The sequence below is a fragment of the Canis lupus genome, chromosome 14, assembly GCF_011100685.1.
Source record: "Canis lupus familiaris isolate Mischka breed German Shepherd chromosome 14, alternate assembly UU_Cfam_GSD_1.0, whole genome shotgun sequence".
Lineage (NCBI taxonomy): Eukaryota > Metazoa > Chordata > Mammalia > Carnivora > Canidae > Canis > Canis lupus.
The window spans coordinates 3,000,578-3,022,159 of NC_049235.1; the positions used below are offsets into that span (position 1 = coordinate 3,000,578).

Here is a 21,582-nt window from a genome sequence, read left to right on the forward strand (position 1 = left end):
CTCATTTTCTACTTATATTCTTACCCTGTTTTACAACTTATTTAATCTTTGGATACTTTGTCTTTTAAGATTTATCATTACATGTCTTAATGTAGCACTTTAAAAGCATTCATTTTGACATTTTATTTTAAAATTGTTCTTTGGGGCACCTGGGTGGCTCATTCAGTTAAGCATCTGCCTTTGGCTCAGGTCATGATCCCAGGGTCCTGGGATCAATTCCCAAGTCAGGCTCCCTGCTCAACGGGGGGTCTACTTCTCCCTCTTCCTCTGCCCCTCCCTCTATTCATGCTCTCTCTCTCTTGCTCACTCTTCCTCAAATCAATAAATTTTTTTAAAAAAAATAAAAAATTATTTTTTTGGCATACCTTGGTGGCTCAGTTAAGCATCTCACTCTTGGTTTCAGCTCTGGTCATGAGATTGAGCCCTGCATCAGGGCTTAGGATTCTTTCCCTCTCCCTCTGCCTCTTCCACTCACACATGTGTACTCACTTTCTCTAAGATAAATAAATAAAATCTTTAAAAATTATTTTTTTAATATCTCAAATGCTTTTCATTTAACAAGTCCAATATGGAAATTTGTCCACTATGGTATTTCTTATTTACTCTTCTTTTCTATTTGAGTTTTTATTTATTCTTGATTTCCTGGTTTTGAAATTCTGATCCTTAAATTTTTAAGTATCTCACTAATTCAATTTTATATGTCTATATTTAAAATTTTACTCATATTGTATGAATAGGAATGGAAAAACTGACCCCACATGACATGCAAGCAGAGTGATCATATAAATTAGTATCTATACTAGGATGCTTTTGAAAATGAAAGTGTGTCCCACTTATAACTTTGCTGAGACAACCAATAGGTATAAAGTGAGACAGCCCCAAGCTAACTGGGGCACTTGATCACTTAACCCACAAAACCAATGTTTAGGTCTTCCCTAATCCCAACGCTCCCAGACACCCTAAAACAGACTAGTATTTCTGGTTTTCCATAATAGATCCTTCATGTCTTCTAAAAATGTCTTGCCAAAAATAATTATAAAAGTAAAAATAGCTTATGTTTGTAGAGCATTTACCATTTGACAGACACTCTATGTGGACAATTCTGAAGGGAACAGGGTGCAAACTTCCCCTGAAGGCAGATGTAGCCTCTTTCCAAACTGAGATGGTATAGCCATTCAGTCTTCCCTTCCCATGCAAGTTTTTTTGTGTGCTCAAACACAGTAGTAACTGATGTCCATCCAGTTAGATTTGGGGCCAGTCTTGCCAACAATGTGCTATCACACAAGATGGAAAGGTCAGAGGAAGGGTCTACTGGCAGTGATTTCTCAATAGTCCTGGCTGACTTGGCAAAAAAAAAACAAAAAAACAAAAACAAAAACATAACCACAGGGAAGTGGTATTGGAGGGGACCTGGGAAGCCTGTCCACTTGCTTTCTACCTTCCTCTAATCACATATTCTTATGTTTATTGTGGTTAACTCTTCTCCCTTATTGAAAAAAAGGAGTTTCCAGGTACATGCAATTCCTTCATTATGAGGAACCTGGAAAGGGTTGATAACACAAGAGTTAGCCCTAGCAGGGCTTTTTCATAAAATGAGAGAGCCCTATTTCTGCCGAACACCTTCTCCAACAGAATCCTAACTGGACAGCTGTGGCTCTCTTAGATTGTCACAAATGTGGAGGGATCCATTCTACCTCCCCAAACAAACCTTGCCTGCCTCTGAGGAAAAGCTGGTCTCTTACAATAATTATCACTACCACATTTTATTGAATCTAAGATATTATAAATTGTAATATATAGAATTTTATTTTCCACCAAGAAAGAAAAATAATGCTGCTAATTCAACTATGGCATGCCATCAATTTTAAAATGTGCCTTGATTTAAAGATGTTAAAATGCAAAAAATGTGCCTCCTAGAATCAATATTTTTTTCCTTCAATTTCCCACCACCTGTTTATTAATTTTCTTCGAAGACCCACCACAGAGGACTGGGGACTTGAGGCTGGAGACTGCAGGCTATTGTACAACTTAATTCATTACATCCCTTCACCTTGCCCCCATGCCACTCCCAGCTCTGTGAAGTGACATCTCCATCAGTCCCTCAGTGACTAAGCCTAGCAGTTGAAGAAACAGAGTTGAGTAAATTGCCTAAGGTCAGATGGCTTCACAGGTGAATTCTACCAAACATTTAAAGAAGGGTTAATATCTTTTCTTTTCAAATTATTCCAAAAAATAGAAAAGGAAGGAAAACTTCCAAATTCATTCTATGAGGCCAGCATTACTCACATACCAAAACCAGACAAAGATTGCACAAAGAAAGAAAACTACAGGCTGCTATCTCTGATGAATGTAGATACAAAAATCCTCAACAAAATATTAGTAAATTGACTCCAACAATACATCAAAAAAATCATTCACCATACTCAAGTGGGATTTATTCCAGGGTTGCAATGTGATTCAATATTCACAAATGAATTAGCACAATACATCACATTAACAACAACAGAAAAAAAGGATAAAAAACACATACAGTCATCTCAGTAGATGCAGAAAAAAAAGAAACACTTGACAAGTTATAACATCCATTCATGACAAAAACTCTCAACAAAGTAGGTTTGGAGGAAACATATCTCAGATAATAAAGGCCACGTATGAAAAACCCACAGCTAACATCATACATGGTGGAAAAACTGAGAGCTTTTCCCCTAAGGTCAGGAACAAGACAAGAATGTCCACTCTCACCACTTTTATTCAGCATAGCACTGGAAGCCCTCGCCACAGCAATTAGATAACAAAAAGAAATAGAAGTCCTCTAAATTGGTAAGGAAGAAGTAAACCTTTCACTTCTAGTGGATGACATAACACTATATATAAAACACCCTAAGAACTTTACCAAAAAAACTACTAGAATAAATGAATTCAATAAATAGTAGAATACAAAATTAATATACATAAATCTATTGCATTTCTATACAGTAATAATGAAATAGCAGAAATTAAGAAAACAATCTCAATTACAATTGAACCAAAAATAATAAAATACTTAAGAATAAACTTAACCAAGGAAGTGAAACACTTGTACTCCAAAAACTAGAAAACACTGATGAAAGAAATGGAAGATGATACAGACAAATGGATAGTCCATATTCATGAATTATAAGAATACTGTTAAAATGTCCATACTACCCAAAGCAATATACAGATTTAATGCAATCCGTACCAAAATACCAACATTTTTTTCACAGAGTTAGAACAAATAATAGTAAAATTTCTATGGAGCCACAGAAGACACCAAATAGCCAAAGCAATCTTGAGAAAGGAGAAGAAAGGTGGAGGTATCATAACCTCAAATTTCAAGATATCCTACAAATCTGTAATAATCAAAACAGAATGGTACACATAGATCAATGGAACAGAATAAAAAGCCTACAAATAAACCTATTCTTTTTTAGGTCAATTAACCTATGACCATTGAGGCAAGAGAATGCAATGGGGAAAAGACAGTTTCTTCAACAAAAGGTGTTGGGAAAAGTGGACAGCTACATGCAAAAAGAATGAAACTGGACCACTTTCCTACACCATACACAAAAATAAACTCAAAATGGATTAAAGATCTAAGCGTGAGACCCGAAACCATAAAACTTCTAGAAGGAAACATAAGCAGTGATCTCTTTGGCATTAGCCAAAGAAACATATTTCCATACATGTCTCCTTAGGAAAGAAAAACCAAAAAAAAAAATTACATTACCGAGACTACACCAAAATAAAAAGATTTCGTACAGTGAAGGAATCTATCAGCTCTATAAAAAGGCAACTTACTGAATGGAAGAAGATATTTGCAAATGATATATCTGATGAGGGAATAAATATCCAAAGTATATAAAGAATTTATAAAACTCAACACCAAAAAAAAACCAATCTGCTTAAAAATGAGCGGAGGACCTGCATAGACATTTTCTCAAAGAAGACATATGGATAGCCAACAGACACATGAGAGAATGCTTGACATTACTAATCATTAGGGAAATGCAAATCAAAATTGCAATGACATATCACTTTACATTTGCCAGAAAGGCTAGAATCAAGAAAAGAGGAAATAATAACCATTGGTGAGGATGTGGAGAAAAAGGAACACTTGCTCACTCTTTGTGGGAATGCAAATTGGTGCAGCCTCTGTGGAAAACAATATGCAGTTCCCCAAAAAGTTAAAAATAGAATCACCATATGATCTAGTAATTCCACTACTGAGTATTTACTCAAAGAAAATGAAAACACTAAATCAAAAAGATAATCCAATCATGAAATGAGCAAAAGACATGAACAGAAATTTCACTGAGGAAGACATACACGTGGCCATCAAGCACATGAGAAAGTGCTCTGCATCACTTGCCATCAGGGAAATACAAATCAAAACCACAATGAGATACCACCTCACACCAGTGAGAATGGGGAAAATTAACAAGGCAGGAAACCACAAATGTTGGAGAGGATGCGGAGAAAGGGAACCCTCTTACATTGTTGGTGGGAATGTGAACTGGTGCAGCCACTCTGGAAAACTGTGTGGAGGTTCCTCAAAGAGTTAAAAATAGACCTGCCCTACGACCCAGCAATTGCACTGTTGGGGATTTACCCCAAAGATCAGATGCAACGAAACGCTGGGACACCTGCACCCCGATGTTTCTAGCAGCAATGTCCACAATAGCCAAACTGTGGAAGGAGCCTCGGTGTCCATGGAAAGATGATGGATAAAGATGTGGTTTATGTATACAATGGAATATTCCTCAGCCATTAGAAACAACAAATACCCACCATTTGCTTCAACGTGGAGGGTATTCAACTGGAGGGTATTATGCTGAGTGAAATAAGCCAATCGGAGAATGACAAACATTATATGGTCTCATTCATTTGGGGAATATAAAAATTAGTGAAAGGGAATAAAGGGAAAGGAGAGAAAATTAGTGAATATCAGTGAGGGTGACAAAACATGAGAGACACCTAACTCTGGGAAATGAACAAGGGGTAGTGGAAGGGGAGGTGGGCGGGGGGTTGGGATGACTGGGTGACGGGCACTGAGGGGGGCACTTGATGGGATGAGCACTGGGTGTTATGCTACATGTTGGCAAATTGAGCTCCAATAAAAAAATTTAAATAAAATAAAATAAACAAAAAAGATACATGCACCCCTAGGTTGACTGCAGCATTATTTACAACAGACAAAATATGGAGGCAGTGCAGGTGTATATCTGCAGATTAATGGATGAAGAAAATGTGATATGTATACATAATGAAATTAAGTTGGTCATAAAAAAATGAGATCTTGCAATTTTGCAATAACATGGATGGATCTAGAGGATATCATGCTAAGTGACATAAGTTAGTAGACAAACACTATATGATTTCCCTCAAATGTGGAATTTAAGAAACAAATGAACAAAGAAAAAAGAGACAATCAAAACAGACTCAAATACAGAGAACAAACTGGTGGTTGCCAGAGTGGAACTGGGTGAGGGGATGGTAAAATAGATAAAGGAGATTAAGAGTGCACTTATCATGACGAGCACTGAGAAATGTATAGAATTGTTGAATGATATTGTACACCTGAAACTAATATAACACTGTATGTTAATTATAATTTGGTAAAAATATTGCCTAAGGTCAGACTTCTAGCAAATGGCTGGTTCAGAATTCGAACTCAGGAATTCCAACCACAGTCTCACATCGCTATGCTATAGTGCCTTCCTACATATTTAGACGAAGCCTCTAAAAAAACTGCTTTTGTTTGAGGAAGAGGTTGGCATGCAGGGATTGTGATTTTGTACTACATAGTCAATGCTGGAGGACATCACAAGAAATGGTGGGGTCAAACTCAAGACTATTTAATGCCTGTAAGGTAGAGAGGATTGTGGCCCACATTTACACAGTGCCCCCTTTGGGAGAATAGGAACAAAAGGTCTGAAGTCTCCACTGTACAGAAAAGCTATACTGTTCCTGGGCGACCATTTGACTTCATCTTATCGTCACTGTGAATCTTGAAACTGTGGAACTGATCACACTTCCTTCACTACTGTGACTAATGAGGAAGCTTACTTTTGTGACCCCCCCTCTACTAATTAGGGCTCGCACATGATATATTAAACAGTGTTTTTTCTCTTTGCCCTAAGATCCTTACTTTTTCAGGTTCTGTCCAATTGAATTGCATGGACCATAATATCATGTCCTCAAACCTTTTTGGAAGGCAGTGGAATATGATACAGATATCATCTTCATGAGCTCTTGGAAATTTAATGCTTTCTAGAAATTGAAATGTGGGTGTCCAGGTTAACATGGTTGCATACAAGCAGCTACCTATCCTAGCTTCCCATTCAATAAATCCTGAAGGATGCCCCTCTTATAAAATCCAAACAAAACAACAATAATAAAAGTCACTGGTACCAGGAATAAAATCTGAAGGTAAGCCCATATGCCAAGTCCTGTTCTTATCAACTGAACACAGCCTCTCAGGGAGAGCAGAAAGAAAAGAACAGAAAATATACCTTGGGAATAGAATAAATGTTAGAAAAACATTAACAAGTTGAGTCACCTATCACCTCTCATTTCTTCTGCTGGAGTCCAGAAGTCAAGAAGATTCCTCCATTACTATGCAGAACTATTTCTGAAATTGTCTCCTCCCCCACTTTCCCTTGTGCCTGTATATTAAGAATGTGACAAAGGGGAGATCATCATATATAACAATTAGTAATAAATACTGAAACTACTGAAAAGTCCCGAGAGAAACAGAAGAACCAAAATATTTAACACAAGGCCAAAGCAGCACTTGAAGATTTGTTTGACAAAAAGAGGGGTAAGTTTCTAAAAAATGAGTCGTAATTAAATTTATAATTATGGAGATGGGAAAGGATGGGGGGAGGAGAGTAAAAATATTTTAAACTCCATGATACTCATCAAAACAGGGAAAATATCAAATCACTACAAATGAAAAGAGCAAAATATGTAGCAAATGACAGAAGCCAATAAGTGAAACAGCCAAGAAAAATCCAAACTCGCCATAAAACATAAAACAAAGTCATATAAGTAGGACTGAACTCATCTGTATTAAAAAGAAATAATTTTGCTTCATGACCAAAGAGGCAGAGACTCTGAATGAGTTAAAGAACATCCAACTTTGTTTCTTAACAACAGTGAGACCAAAATCAAATTACACAGGAAAAATGGAAGAGAATAAAATGTACCAGGCAAACAAAAATAAGAAGTAGCACTGATATTATCAAAGGAAAGTTCAAAGCAAAAAGGATTCAGTGAAACAAAAGGGGTCCTTGTATATGGAAACAAGCCAAGATCCATAATTATATAATAGTCCTGAGCATCTATGAGTTGCTTAACATAACCTCAAAATTTACGTAGCAAATAACTATTTGGTAGATAAGAAGAGACAGAAATACAACTACAGTGACATACTAAATTACTCATATCATCTGTGACAGAGCAAGTTGATAAAGAGGATATATTGAGGTAGTTTTAATGATGTAATTAGTACCATTGAATTAATAAATGTAGCGAAACTTTATATCATATGCTTTCTTTTCAATTCCATTGATGATTTTTTTTTAATTGAGCACATTCCAGGGCATAAAGAACATGAATAAAGTTTATAAAATATAACAACATAAAATGTATTTTCATTCCTTCTTTATTCATTGAAACTAGAACTTATAAGAAAAAGAACTCTCAAGGGATCCCTGGGTGGCGCAGCGGTTTGGCGACTGCCTTTGGCCCAGGGCACGATCCTGGAGACCCAGGATAGAATCCCACATCGGGCTCCCGGTGCATGGAGCCTACTTCTCCCTCTGCCTGTGTCTCTGCCTCTCTCTCTCTCTCTCTCTCTCTGTGACTATCATAAATAAAAAAAAAAGAAAAAAAAGAAAAAAAGAGAAAGAACTCTCAAAATGATTGTCAAGCCAATAAAACCCTAAACTGTGATGATAGACCCTTTAGAATTGCATCGTTCCATACAAGAACCATTAGATACATATGGCTATTTACATCTAAATTAACTAAAAGTAAAATTAAAAATTCAGTTCCTTAGTCACAGTAGCCACATTTTAGTCTATGACCACATCTTAATCACATTTTAATCAATATGGAGCTTGTGGCTGCCATATTGCACAATGTAGATACTCCTATGCATTCCTGTCATCACAGAAAGCTCCACCAGACAATGTGACTTTAAGAAAACAGAGTTTATGATAACGAATGGGGACAAAATAGTTAATACCTAATAGATCTCTCACAAGTATATAAGAGAAAACACTAGCATTCCAGGATAAAAACGTAACAAAGACATGAACTAATAATTCGTAAGAAGGAAATGTTAACCAAAAATACACATATAAAATAAAAATTGTTAAACATAACATCATTTTGCAACTATCAAATTAGTAGTGATAAAAAATTATAATACACTTTACACTAATTAGGGTGTGGTGAAAGAGTCATTCATAAGTGATGAAGATAAGTAGTAACTTTTGACAAATCACTTTAGAAAGCTCCCATTCATTAGTCATTCTAGAAAGCCTCATTCTAGAGAGCCCTACTCTAGAAGCAGTGGTTCTGACACATGGCTATACACTGGAATCATCCTGGGGACTTTTAAAAAATACAAGGCCTGAGGCCTCATACCCACAGATCTTTATTTAGCTGGCTTGAGATGGAGCCCGAGCATGGGTATTTTTCAAGCTTATAGAGTCTGATGTGCAGATTGGGCTAAGAACCATTATTCCAGAGTTACAGAGATATAACTTCAGGGCCTGGGGTACAGCAGAAACCTCATTTGAGTGTGGGGCTTTAAGAACAGGGACACTTAGGCCTACAGTTTGGCTTTCCATATAGAGCTGTTCCACGTAGCCGGCCCACTGAGTTCCCAATGTACCCTTGTGGTGGGAACTCACCAGGGAAAGAAGACTGGGTGGAGGTCAAGGCAGAGACGGACTGAGACAGTCCTCTGGCCCCAGAATGACACAAGGGCGAAATTGGCTTTTTATATGCTTTCATGAAAAAAAAAAAAAAAAAGTTTTTGTGTAAAAAAGAGGGTTGGCCTGCCTGGAGTGGCCAGAATGATGGGGATGCAGCCACAGCTATAGTCATAGACCCTGGAGAGTAGGCAAGACCAAGGTTTTCATATTAATGCAGCACACAGATGCCTTTCCAGACCCCCTGCCTCCCACCATGTCTTGAAACTCTGCAACTCTCTGGAAGTTGGATGCAATCTCAGGTGAAAAAGCAGGAGATGGAATCAATTCAGATTGTCCTGAATTGACTAAGAATAAGAAAGTTTCTTTCACTTTGGATCTGAGCTTAAAATTAAGAGTTTATCTAGAGTACTTATCACAAGAATCCCAAGCAGGCACTCTTGTTGCAATCCTGGTTTTATAGATAGTAATGCTCTGATTCAGATAGAAAATAATTTACATTTCTAACATTTTTTGCTTTATAGACTTTAATGTTATATGACTCAATTCATAAGGGTTCATGACTGTTATGTCTTAGTAATGAGATGCACCTGGTTTAATGTAAAGGGTGTTTTATGTATCATTCAATGATTTCTGTCCTGACTTCTTACTTTGATTATAATATTATATATTCAGCTTGTGTTTTTTATTTGTGTGATGTTACTTTTGATGCTTCTATAAGCATTTCTTTTATGTACCACTAATTGTTTTATAGTCAGCAGGTAATCCAGGAAGGAGGGAGGGAAGAGGGAGAAGAAACAAACCCAATCACTGTGAAGGTTTTTGTTTTGTTTTTTTTTTTTAACATCTCAATATAACTGAATAGAAAAAAAACTAAAAAGAAAATAAATGATTTGAATAATATAACTCATATGATTAATACATACCTCATTTTTTGGTACCCTACAAAGAAAACCCCTTATTTTTTATATTCATTCATGGTAAATTTCATAGTAAACCAGAAATTACATGATACTATTTTTTTCCCCAAAGAAGTTTAGGGATGCCTGGGTGGCTCAGCGGTTGAGCATCTGCCTTCAGCTCAGGTCCTGACGCTGGGATCCTGGGATCAAGTCTCGCATTGGGCTCCCCATAGGGAGCCTGCTTCTCCTCTGTCTGTGTCTCTGCCTCTCTTGTGTGTCTCCCATGAATAAATGAATAAAATCTTTTTAAAAAAAGGAAGTTTTTCTGCCAAAAATCTTTTTTAAAATTTCTTTTTATTGGAGTTCAATTTACCAGCATATAGCATAACACCCAGTGCTCATCCCGTCAAGTGCCCCCCTCAGTGCCCATCACCCAGTCACCCCCACCCGCCGCCCACCTCCCTTTCTACCACCCCTTGTTCATTTCCCAGAGTTAGGAGTCTCTCATGTTCTGTCTCCCTTTCTGATATTTCCCACTCATTTTTTCTCCTTTCTCCTTTATTCCCTTTCACTATTTTTTATATTCCCCAAATGAATGAGACCATATAATGTTTGTCCTTCTCCAATTGACTTACTTCACTCAGCATAAAACCCTCCAGGTCCATCCACATTGAAGCAAATGGTGGGTATTTGTCGTTTCTAATGGCTGAGGAATATTCCATTGTATACATAGACCACATCTTCTTTATCCATTCATCTTTTGATGAACACTGAGGCTCCTTCCACAGTTTGGCTATGGTGGACATTGCTGCTGTAAACATCGGGGTGCAGGTGTCCCGGCGTTTCACTGCATCAGTATCTTTGGGGTAAATCCCCAGCAGTGCAATTGCTGGGTCGTAGTCGGCCAAAAATCTATAGCAAATCTCACACATAAGAGCAAATCAGAAGTGAGATTAGAACACTTGACAATCAATTTCTTCTATTCAACACTGTTTTGGAGGTTCTCTCTAGGGCAGTTTTATTTATTTATTTATTTATTTATTTATTTATTTATTTATTTATTTATTTTACTTTTTATTATTTTTTTCCAGGACAGTTTTTTTTATTTTTTTTTATTTTTAAATTTATTTATTTATGATAGTCACAGAGAGAGGGAGAGAAGCAGAGACACAGGCAGAGGGAGAAGCAGGCTCCATGCACCGGGAGCCCGACGTGGGATTCGATCCCGGGTCTCCAGGATCGTGCCCTGGGCCAAAGGCAGGCGCCAAACCGCTGCGCCACCCAGGGATCCCCAGGACAGTTTTTTTTAAAGAAAAAAACAGGGAAAAGAAAAGAGAGAACAATAATAGGAATAGAAAGGGGGAAGATGTCATTTTGGGGGGCCCCTGGGTGGCTCAGTGGTTGAGCATCTGCCTTTGGCTCAGGGTGTGATCCCAGGGTCTTGGAATGGAGTCTGCACCAGGCTCCGCAGGGAGCCTGTTTCTCCCTCTGCCTATGTCTCCACCTTTTCTCTGTGTCTCTCATGAATAAATAATAAAATATTTTTAAATGTCATTTTTTATGTTATTATCTGGATGGAAATCCTGAAATAATCTATACATATATTGTTAGAATAAGTACCCATGATTTCTATATACCAGTCACTGAAAATATAATCAGAGAATATTCCATTTACAATAACCAAAAAAAAAGGTACCTAGGAATAAATCTCAATCTCACTAATGATACATATGTTCTTTATGGAGAAAATTATATGACTTACAAGAAATTAAAGAAAAACCCACACAAATGCAACATGTTTATGCAACTGAAATATCCAATATTATAAAGGAGCAAACCTCCTTAAGAGAATTTTAAAGAATATGGAAGTACACAACTTGTCCTATCATGTTTAAGTCTTACTACAAATATATAGTAAATAAAATAGTGAGTTAGATTAGAGGGCCCAGAAAGAAACATTTATGAAAATTTATGAAAGAAATGTATTTACAGATTAGAGAGAAAGAAAAAAAAAGGATGGAACAATTGGGGGAAAAAAATTCAATCCTACCTCATGTCGTACACAAAAATCCATTCCAGGGAAAGTATAGACCTAACTGGAAAAGCAAAATTAGAACACAAAAGAAATTTAGAAGAGTATCTAGGAGATTATATTTATGACTACAAGATGGGGGAAGGAATCCACAAGACGTATAAATAAAAGGCACCAACCATAAAAAAAAACACTGACAAATTTAGCCACATCAAAAACTTTAATTCATTCAAAGATATCATTTTTAAAAAGTGAAAAGACAAGACACAGCCTTGGAAAAGATCTGCAATACACATAGTTAACAAAGAATTAATAACCAGAATTCTGAAATAAATAAATAAATCCTACAAATTGATAAGAAAAATACAGTCATCCAAAATAAAACCAGGCAAAACATATGGATAGGCAATTCACAGAAGAGGAGCCATAAGTGGTCAGTAAACTTACAAAAAATGTTCAATGTTACTAATAATTGGAGAAATTCAAATTAAATACAAAAGTGAGTTTATATTAACAGCCATTGGATTAACAGTTAAAAAGATTATCAATTCCAATCCCCCAATGCAGGAAAATGGGAATGCTCTTAGATGCTGGTGAAGGCATAGTAGAGTAATTAATGTGGGAATATCTGGTAAAATTAAAAATTTGCATGCCGTAGCATAGCAATTCAACTCCTAGACAAGAATGCTTTTTGTTTTGTTTTGTTTTAATGTTTTCAGCTGCATCCTTTGTAATAGGATAAAAAAAAGCAAATTTGGCATGCATCAACAGGGAAGTGGATAAACTATGGTAATGGTACTACTGTGGGATATTATGGAACAATGAAAAAATTAAAATGAAAACAACATGATTTACATGGATGAATTCCGCACACATAAGATGGAGAACAAAGTTAATCTCTGTATATATACAGTATACCCTGAAGTTTAAAATCATGGTGAACAAAAACATACATTGTTTAGGATAGATACATATACATACAAAAGTCTTTATCAAGTTGAGGAAAGCCTCTTCTGTTCCTAGATTATTATCATGGGAAGGTGTTGGACTTTGTCAAATACTTTTTCTGCATCAATCGATGTGATGATCAATGTTTCTTGTTTGGCCTGCTGTTGGAGTGGATTACTTTGGCTGCTTTCAACTACTGAACCGAGCTTGAGTTCCTGGGATAAACCCCACTTGGTCAGGTTGTGTAATTCTTTTTATGTATTGCTGAATTTTATTTGTTAATATTTTGTCAAGGATTTTTGCATCTATTCATAAGTGATATTAGTTTGCAGTTTTCTTTCTTTTACTGGCTGTCTGACTTGGTATCAGTCAGGGTAATATTAGCTTCATAAAATAAGTTGGAAGCCTTCCTTTTCTTTCTCTTTTCTGGAAGAGACTCTATAGAACTGGTATGAATTCTTCTGTAAAATCCTGGTGGGATTCTTCAGTGAAAGCAATCTAGGCCTAGAGATTTCTTTTTCAAACTTCAATTATTATTTTGATTCAATTTAATTCTTCAATTTCTTTTAGATATTTATGGGGTTATTCAAATAATTTGTCCCATAGTGCATGAGCTGTGTTTTATTTTGAGGAATTGGTCCATTTCATGTAGGTTGTCAAATTTGTGTCTGTAGAGTTGTTTGTAGTATTCTCTTACTGCCTTTTGAGGTCTGAAAAGTCTGTGGTCTCATCCCATTTCACACCCAATATTGATAATTTATGTCTTCTCTTTTTTCTTTCTCAGTTTTTCAAGAGAGGGGTTGGCAATTTTACTGATCTTCAAAGAACCAGCTTTTGTGTTTTGTAAATTTTTCTCTATTGTTTTTGTTTTCATTTTCAATGATTTCTGCTCTTACCTTCATTATTTCCTCCTGCTTACTTTGGGTTTATTTTGCTCTTTTCCTAGATTCCTGAGGTAGGAGCTTCTTGATTTAAAAATCCTCTGCTTTTCTAATGTATGCATTTAGTGTTATACATTTCCCTTTCAGCACCAGCTTAGCTGCATCACACAAATTTTGATACGGTGTTTTCTCATTTTCATTTAGTTTGATGTATTTTTATATTTCCTTGAGAGTTTCTCATAGACCCATGGGTTATATAGGAGTGTGCCATTTGTTTCCAGATGTTTGTAATTTTTCTCTTATCTTCCTGTTATTCTAGTTTGATTCTGTTGTGGTCAGACGCTGCATGATTTCAATTCTTTAAATTTGTTGAGGTTTCTCTCATTGTTATATAATATACCTCTGTCTTTTGTCAAAAATTTTGCACTGAAGCCTACTTTATCTGATACTAATATCATCACTCTTACTTCCTTTTGATTAATCTTTGCATGATATATACAAAAACGTTTCTATCCTTTTACTTTCAACCACCCTATCTTGTTAAATTTCAAGTGAGTTTCTTATAGATAGTATCTAATTGGGTCAGGTTTTAAAATCTATTCTGCCAACCTCTGCCTTTAATTGGTGTGTTTAGACCATTTAGTCCAACGTTTTTGTTATATAAGGCCTTAAGGCTGCTTTTGTTTTTTTGTTTTGTTCTCTGTTCTCAATTTTCTTTTTCCTGCCTTCTCATGTGCCACTGAAATGTTTTTAAAATTCCATTTTTATTTATCTACCTATTTATTCAAATGCTTCTTGAATGTACCTCACAAAGTAGCTTTGTTAGTGGTGTTCTAGGTATTACATTATTCATGTGACTTATCACAGTCTACCACTGTTAACATTTTAACAGTTCAAGAGAAATGTAAGTTTACCTCACTCTAAGTCCCTTTACTCTTGCTTATAATATACTTTCCTTAATTATCCATACCTTCTACATATATTGAGAATCACATTAGATGTCATCATTTTTCCCCAACTGTCAAACCAAATTTAGAAAACTCAAGATGAGAAGGTACTTCTAGTGTATTTACCCATGTTTTTACTTTATTGTTCCTTTTTTCCTTCTTGTTTCCAAATTTCCTTCTTTTATCATTTTGATTCTGTTTTAAGAATTTTCTCTAGCCATTCCTTTAGGATATAGATCTGCTGGCAGCATGGTTTCTTCGTTTTCCTTTCACTTGAGAATGTCTTGATTTCTCCTTCATTCCTGAAGGGTATTTTCATTGAATACAGAATTCTAGAATAACAGGCTTTTTTTCTTTTAACACTAGAAAATGTTGATCTACTTCCATGGTTTCTGGTGGTACCATGATTTCTGATGAGAAATCCACTCTCATAATTATTTCCCTATAATTAAGATACATTCTCTCTCATTGCTTTAAGATATTTTTCTTTGTTTTTAGTTTTCAAAAGTTTGATTATGAAGTGTCTTGTTGCAAATTTATCTGTGTTCATCCTGTCTGGGTTTCATCATCTTCTTGAATTTGTAGATTTTTGGCTTTTGCTGAATTTTTGGTCATTATTTGTTTGAATACTTTTTCAGCCCCATACTCTTTTTTGCTCTCCTGGATTGCTAATGACATAAGCATTAGATCTTTTCATATAGTCCCACATGTTCCTGAAGCTGATTTTCTCTTTCAGTCTATTTTCTTTCTCTTGTTCAGACTGGGTAATTTTAATTACTCTATCTTCAAGTTCACCGACTTTCCCCTCCTCTGTCCTATTTTACTGCTGAGTCCATCCAATGAGCTACTGTCTTGTTCAGATATAAAATTTTCATTTTTTTCTTCTTTATGTCTTCCATTTACTTGCTAAGATTTTCTTTCTTTCTTTTTTTTTTTTTGGCTGAGATTGTCTGCCTTTTTCATTTTTTTTTCAGTCATGTTTATAATTGCTTCTTGAAGCAGTTACATGATAGCTATTTCAAAATCTGTCCAATCATTCCAATATCTGTTTCACCTTGGCATTGGCATATGTTATCTTTCTCATTAAATTTGAAGTTTTTCTGATTCTTGATGAGTTTTATTTTTCTTGTATTTTAACTATATCTTGGACATTTTGGATATTATGTTACGAGAATCTGGATCTTATTAAAATTTTCTGTTCCCCACATGGCCTCCACTGACACTGCAAGAAGATAGGTCAGTGGTGAAAGTCCTGGATCTCCACAAGACCTTCTCCAACACTACCCTGATGGGAAGGGAAAGGAGTGCCTCAGTACTATCGAGTAGGGAATGGAAGTCCAGGTCCCTACAAGCCTTCAATGATACTGTGTATGTAGGGGGCGGTTTCACTGATATTGGGTAGCGTTGCAGCTCCTGGCTCTCCACAAGAACTTCTCTGACACTATCCCAGAAGGGAGAACGACAGGAACCTCCTTATAGCCAGAAAAGCCTCTGTTGACAGGGTAGGGCCACAGTTTTATCCATAGTGTTTGACTAAAGTAGGCTGTTACTGTCTAAAAGTTTTCTGTCTTACAAAGCTATCCCTTTCCGAGTCCTTTAGCCAAAGAGAGCAGCTTTTTGCTGTAGCTTTTGTGGTCTCTAGCATTAATGTTTTGGGGTTGTAGTTTCTCTGGCCCCCAGTTCGGGATATTTGAGCCAAAAAAGATACCCAGGGAACTCATTGCTCTGCTGTTACTTGGGTCCCAAGGTCCCCAGCTAGCCTGCCTTCTTCCTTCCACCTCTCAATCTTCTTATGTTTGTTTTAGATACAATTTCTAGGATTTGACTGTACTTAGTGGAAGAAATAGGGAAAAGTGCATCTCCTCCATGTTGTCTGAAGTTGGAACTATTACTTGTATATCTTCTAGTGTTTCTGAAACGTTTCATAATAACTTCTTAAAAGATTAGATTATGCTAGTGAGTGTTAAAGTGTATTTCACTCCCTGCCTCTTCACTGCTTTAGAGAGGACTAACTCCCTTTTCTCGCTCAGCTTTGTCCTTTCCTTCAAGTGCCCCCTTCCATCCCTCCCACCAACCCCAAGAAAAGAACTTTAAGTAGCTTCTGTTGATAATAGGGCTGGGTGGCAGACAGAAGCCAACAGCAAATCATGTTACATTCAAATTTAAGCATGGGAAAAAGGGTTATTAAAGGGGGGTTTAATATTTTTAAAAGGGAAGTCATTAGAGGGTTTTGATATTTTAAATATTTAACAATTAGTACAGTTCTATATGAAGGCTCCTGTTCCCATGAATCATCATGCCCAGAAGATTCAGAGATGAGACCATCTACCAATCCAAAGAGATGTGTTGTTTCAATGTTTTTTTAAGAACCAGGATAGTCTTACTGGCCCATATCGGCCAAATACCAGCCTTATCTATAACTACCCAATGTTTTCTTCTGCCAACAATAGGTAGTGAAGCTATAAAGATGAAGAAAGTTGTTTAGAAATATTTCTAATGACAAGCAGTACATAATCAGAGTCAGGAAATGGTGAACTAAAAGAAATAGCTGATAATTCTTATTCCTTCATATCGCTCAACAAGTCAAGAACAATGAAAAAATACATTAATTCCCTTTGAGAGATGCAGTCAATATTCTGTTGGTCATGAGTTAAATGGAACTCTACAATCCTTTCATTATCAGAAGACCAAATATTTCAATCCCCTAGAGTACACACTAATGTTATAAATGGACACACTGGAATTTCCAAAGCAGAATCCCAGTTGGATATATCCAAAAATCACTATGCACACAGCAATGCAGAGATCTTGGGAGAGTTTGCCATCTGATATTTCAAGAGCAGGAAGCAGCTGGAAAAATCATTAAGAACTACAAAAAAAATTACATTTCTAAAAACTAAGAATAATTTGCATTTTAAAAAGACACTTCGAGAATCACAAAAGAAATTGAGAGAATTAAGGCATAGAGAATGTTCTTTTGTAGGTAGTTGATTGAGTGGAAAACAAGACCTAGGGCCAGATAAGACAAAGGGATTCACATGGTCAGAACAAGTTTTGTGTGTTAAGACCAAATGTCAACTACTGGTTTACTTGTGGCCCTGAGGGATCGGAGGGAGGGTGAGTTTGGTGTTGAAACCTGGGTGGCTGATGACCGAGATGGTGTGTCTTCTGTGTTGGACAGTCCCTTTGTCACATGGATGTGACAGTTTACATAGCTCTGTAAAACATTAAGAAGAAAAAGACAGTACATAGAGTTAACATCTTGGTACACAAGAGATTTGTTTACAAAGAAAATAATTGCAATGTTGTAAGCCAGAATATTGTTTAGAATTAATCTATAACAAACTAAAGGAAACAAAAGACAACCAAAGAAGAAAAATAGGGGAAGAGTTTCAGAATACATCAAGTGCAGGGTTGGATGAGCCTTAGGTTGTATAGACTTGCCCAATGATCAGAAGATTGCAAACCCAAGTAATTCCCATGCTACTTTTCTATTCTGTTTATATCTTCTGTACAATGCCTGGCACCATATTCCTTTACAATCATCCCTACCCACTAGATTTAGCGCACACACACACACACACACACACACACACACACGTACCCATATATATCCTAAAGTACTTCCTAGAAAAGCCTCATCCACTGTGTTCTAAGGTTGCTCTGTTTGCCAAGGATGAAGATACCAAGAATGGACCGTGGAGCTAGGCTCTATTGGGAACTGTGGGAAGCGTAATAAACTTGAAAGATAGAGACTAAAGATAAAGCACAGTGGCCACAGAGGAAGCTGAATTCTCCCTGGAGAGAAGCAGTGTAGTAGGGATTGAGAAAGTGAGGCAGAGGATTCTATAGAGAGTGAGAAAAATGGAGTGACCTATACCATAAGATTAAGCAGATTCCACCCATTGGGAAAACAAAAGCCATCCAAATCACTGAAGGGAAGATGGACCTTTCTAAGGTATATTCAGAACAAGAAAGGCACACTCCCTGAAATGATATTATGTTAACAAAAGGAGGGAGAGAGAGGGAGGGAGGGAGGGAGGAATAGAGAGAGAGAGAGAAAGAGAGAGAGAGAGAGAGAGAAGAAAAGGAAAAGTTTCTTCTTGTTTGCTGCTGCAGTTTCTTTTTTCTTCCCTTGACCATGGAGATGTTTTTTTAAATTGGAAGGGTAACAAAAACATTTTAAGACAAGTAAAGTCCTGAAGAAGAGAGAATATAGTAGAAGTAGGCTCCCCTAAATCAGTTAAAGTTTCCACGCCCAGGTTAAGTTGTATCCCAGGGTGCTGGAATCACTATAGCAGTGCTTTCACAGTTTGGTCTTGGAGAATTCATTGACAATAAGAGAAGTACTGGAGACAAATAATATTGCTATTTTTAACATGGGAACAAGGATTTACAAACCAGTACACTTGACTTAAATCTTAGCAAATTCAAGTTTGTGAAAGAAATATTTATAAAACACCATACTGAATGATAAATGTTAGAAGGGGTTTACAAAGAAAAATCATCGCAAATTAACTTAATTTCCTTTTACTTAGGCAGAGGTCAACAAATTTATAGCCCATAGGCCAAATCTGGTCTGCAATATGTTTCAGTAAATAAAATTATTGGAACCCAGGCTATGAACATTAATTTACATATTGTCTATTGTTGCTGTCATACCACAATGGGAGAGTTGGATCATTGCAAAAGGATCTGGCCCTTTACAGAAAACTTTCTGACCTCTGAGTTAGAAAACACCACTGATGTAGTTTTGTCTTGATTTCTGCAAAGCACGTATAAAGGTTTCTTACATGAAGACATTAGAGAGATGTGAGTAGGAATCACATCGGAAGTAGACTGTCCCTGGAAGTGAGTCTCCAAAGACATTACTCCTGGCCAAGTCCTGGATCCTATTGTTGACAGTGACTATGACAAAGGCAAAGCTAGCGGGCTTGCTGGTTTTATAGAAACTTATAAAATTGTCAATCTGGAAGACAGATCAACACCCAAAATGATCTCATTGAACTAGAAAGTGGGGCTGAAACCAAAATAATAAAAAGACAAAAATAAAAGTTGCAAGAATGAAAAAGTCAAGTGCATATATGTTAGATGACAGAAACCTGGTTTAGCTGTTCATGTGAAAAAGACTGGAGTGCTAGCCTGACCCAGAGCCAGTCGTGTGATGAATTGCTAAGAAAACCACCCCTGAGAGACACAGGTAAGGTGGTGGACTAGGGAGCTCCAGGCCCGTGTTCCCCTAGGAAACACTGAACAGGGAGTCCAACTGGAACAACTTCGTAGGAGTGCTGCAAGTCAGTGAAAGAGCTGTAGCAACCAAGCGAATGTCCAATCGAGAAAAAGCCCCATTAGGGATGCCTGGATGGCTCAGTTGGTTAGGTGTCTGCCTTGGACTCAGGTCATGACCCCAGGGTCCTGGGATTGAGCCCCACTTTGGGCTCCCTGCTCCAGGGGGAGCCTGCTGCTCCCTCTCCCTTGGCCTACTGCTCCTCCTGCTTGTGTTCTCTCTCTTTGTCTGTCAAATAAATAATCTTAAAAAAATAAAAATAAAAACAGTAGGAAATTTCAAGTTTTTTCCCCCCCACTCACCTTTGCCAACCAGAGACAGTTGAACAATGTTCTAACCTGCCTGGGGGCTGCCTGATTGGTCTCTGTGTCACCAAACTCAGATGGCCAGAGGTGGCACAGCTGGGATCCCCCACAGGTGACACTGCAGGAAGCAGGGGGCAGGGCTAGTGAAAATCCAGATCCATGCACACCCAAGGCAAGAAATTACTGATTGAAGAGTACAAAAGAATGTCTTCATAAGACCCCAAGAGACAGGTAGCTGGGGTAAGACTATTAGGGAAATGAAGATTTTATTTTATTTTTTATACATTTTATTTATTTATTCATGAGAGACACAGAGAGAAGGCAGAGACACAGGCAGAGGGAGAAGCAGACTCCATGCAGGAAGCCAGATGTGGGACTCGATCCGGGGACTCCAGGATCACGCTCCAGGCCAAAGGCAGATGCCCAACCCCTGAGCCACCCAGGCGACCCGGAAATGAAGATTTTAAAAAGCAGCTGTGTATTCTGGGGAACTGGAAAAAAGCAGACACACAGGTCCAGGAAAAGAACTGCCCAGAAAAGGACCAGAAAGACCTTAGGCCTTCACACAGGACTGATCCTGGGCTCAGGACAAGCCCTGCATCCAGTACGGTGTGCACACTTGGAGAGGGGGCTGCTTTTTCAAATGCACCATTTTCAACAAAACATCACGTGACACATAAAGAAACAGGAAAACATGGCCCATTCAAAGGAACAAAATAAATCTTCAGAAACCACCCCTGCAGAAAACTACTGTCATCTTCTGCTTATGTGGGTACAAACGTGTAGCCATAATATCTAGTAGGTATCTAGCGCTTGACTTCTTTCTTACACCATAGCCCATCCTGTTGGCTCTGTATTATTATACCATATTTTATGTTACAATATAAATATATATTACATATACAGATATGTTATAATATACATATATGTTATAGTAATATACAGTGATATTGCTGTATTATGATAGGACAGATATTATTCTCAAGGCTCAGACATTATCTGATTTGCCCAACACTATGTAGCCAGACACAGTAGAAATGGAGGTAGAACCAGGCCTTCTGATTTTTTTTTAAGATCTTATTTATTTATTTGACACAGAGAGAGAAAGAGAGAGAGAGCACAAGCAGTGGGAGCAGCAGGCAGAGGGAGAGGGAGAAGCAGACTCCCTACTGAGCAGGGAGCCTGATGTAGGGCTTGATCCCAGGACCCTGGGATCATGACTTGAGCCAAAGGCATACACTTAACCAACTGAGCCACCCAGGGGCCCCCAGGTCTTCTGATTTCTAATCCAGTGTTGTCTTCACTTCCCCTCTG

The 21,582-nt window shown here is 37.3% G+C and overlaps 1 protein-coding gene across 5 annotated transcripts in view; it reads right to left on the reverse strand.

Annotated features, from left to right (window-relative positions):
- Positions 1-13,517: 13,517 nt before the first annotated feature.
- Positions 13,518-21,582, reverse strand: part of LRGUK (leucine rich repeats and guanylate kinase domain containing) — a 111,105-nt gene continuing 103,040 nt past the window's right edge. For 4 of the 5 annotated variants that reach the window (XM_038556463.1, XM_038556465.1, XM_038556462.1 and 1 more), the window contains one exon: positions 13,518-17,893. In XM_038556463.1, coding sequence (XP_038412391.1) covers positions 17,763-17,893 — 131 coding nt within the window. In that variant the 3' untranslated portion in view covers positions 13,518-17,762. The remainder of the gene's footprint in view (positions 17,894-21,582) is intronic. The other variant, XM_038556464.1, reaches the window with a different exon arrangement.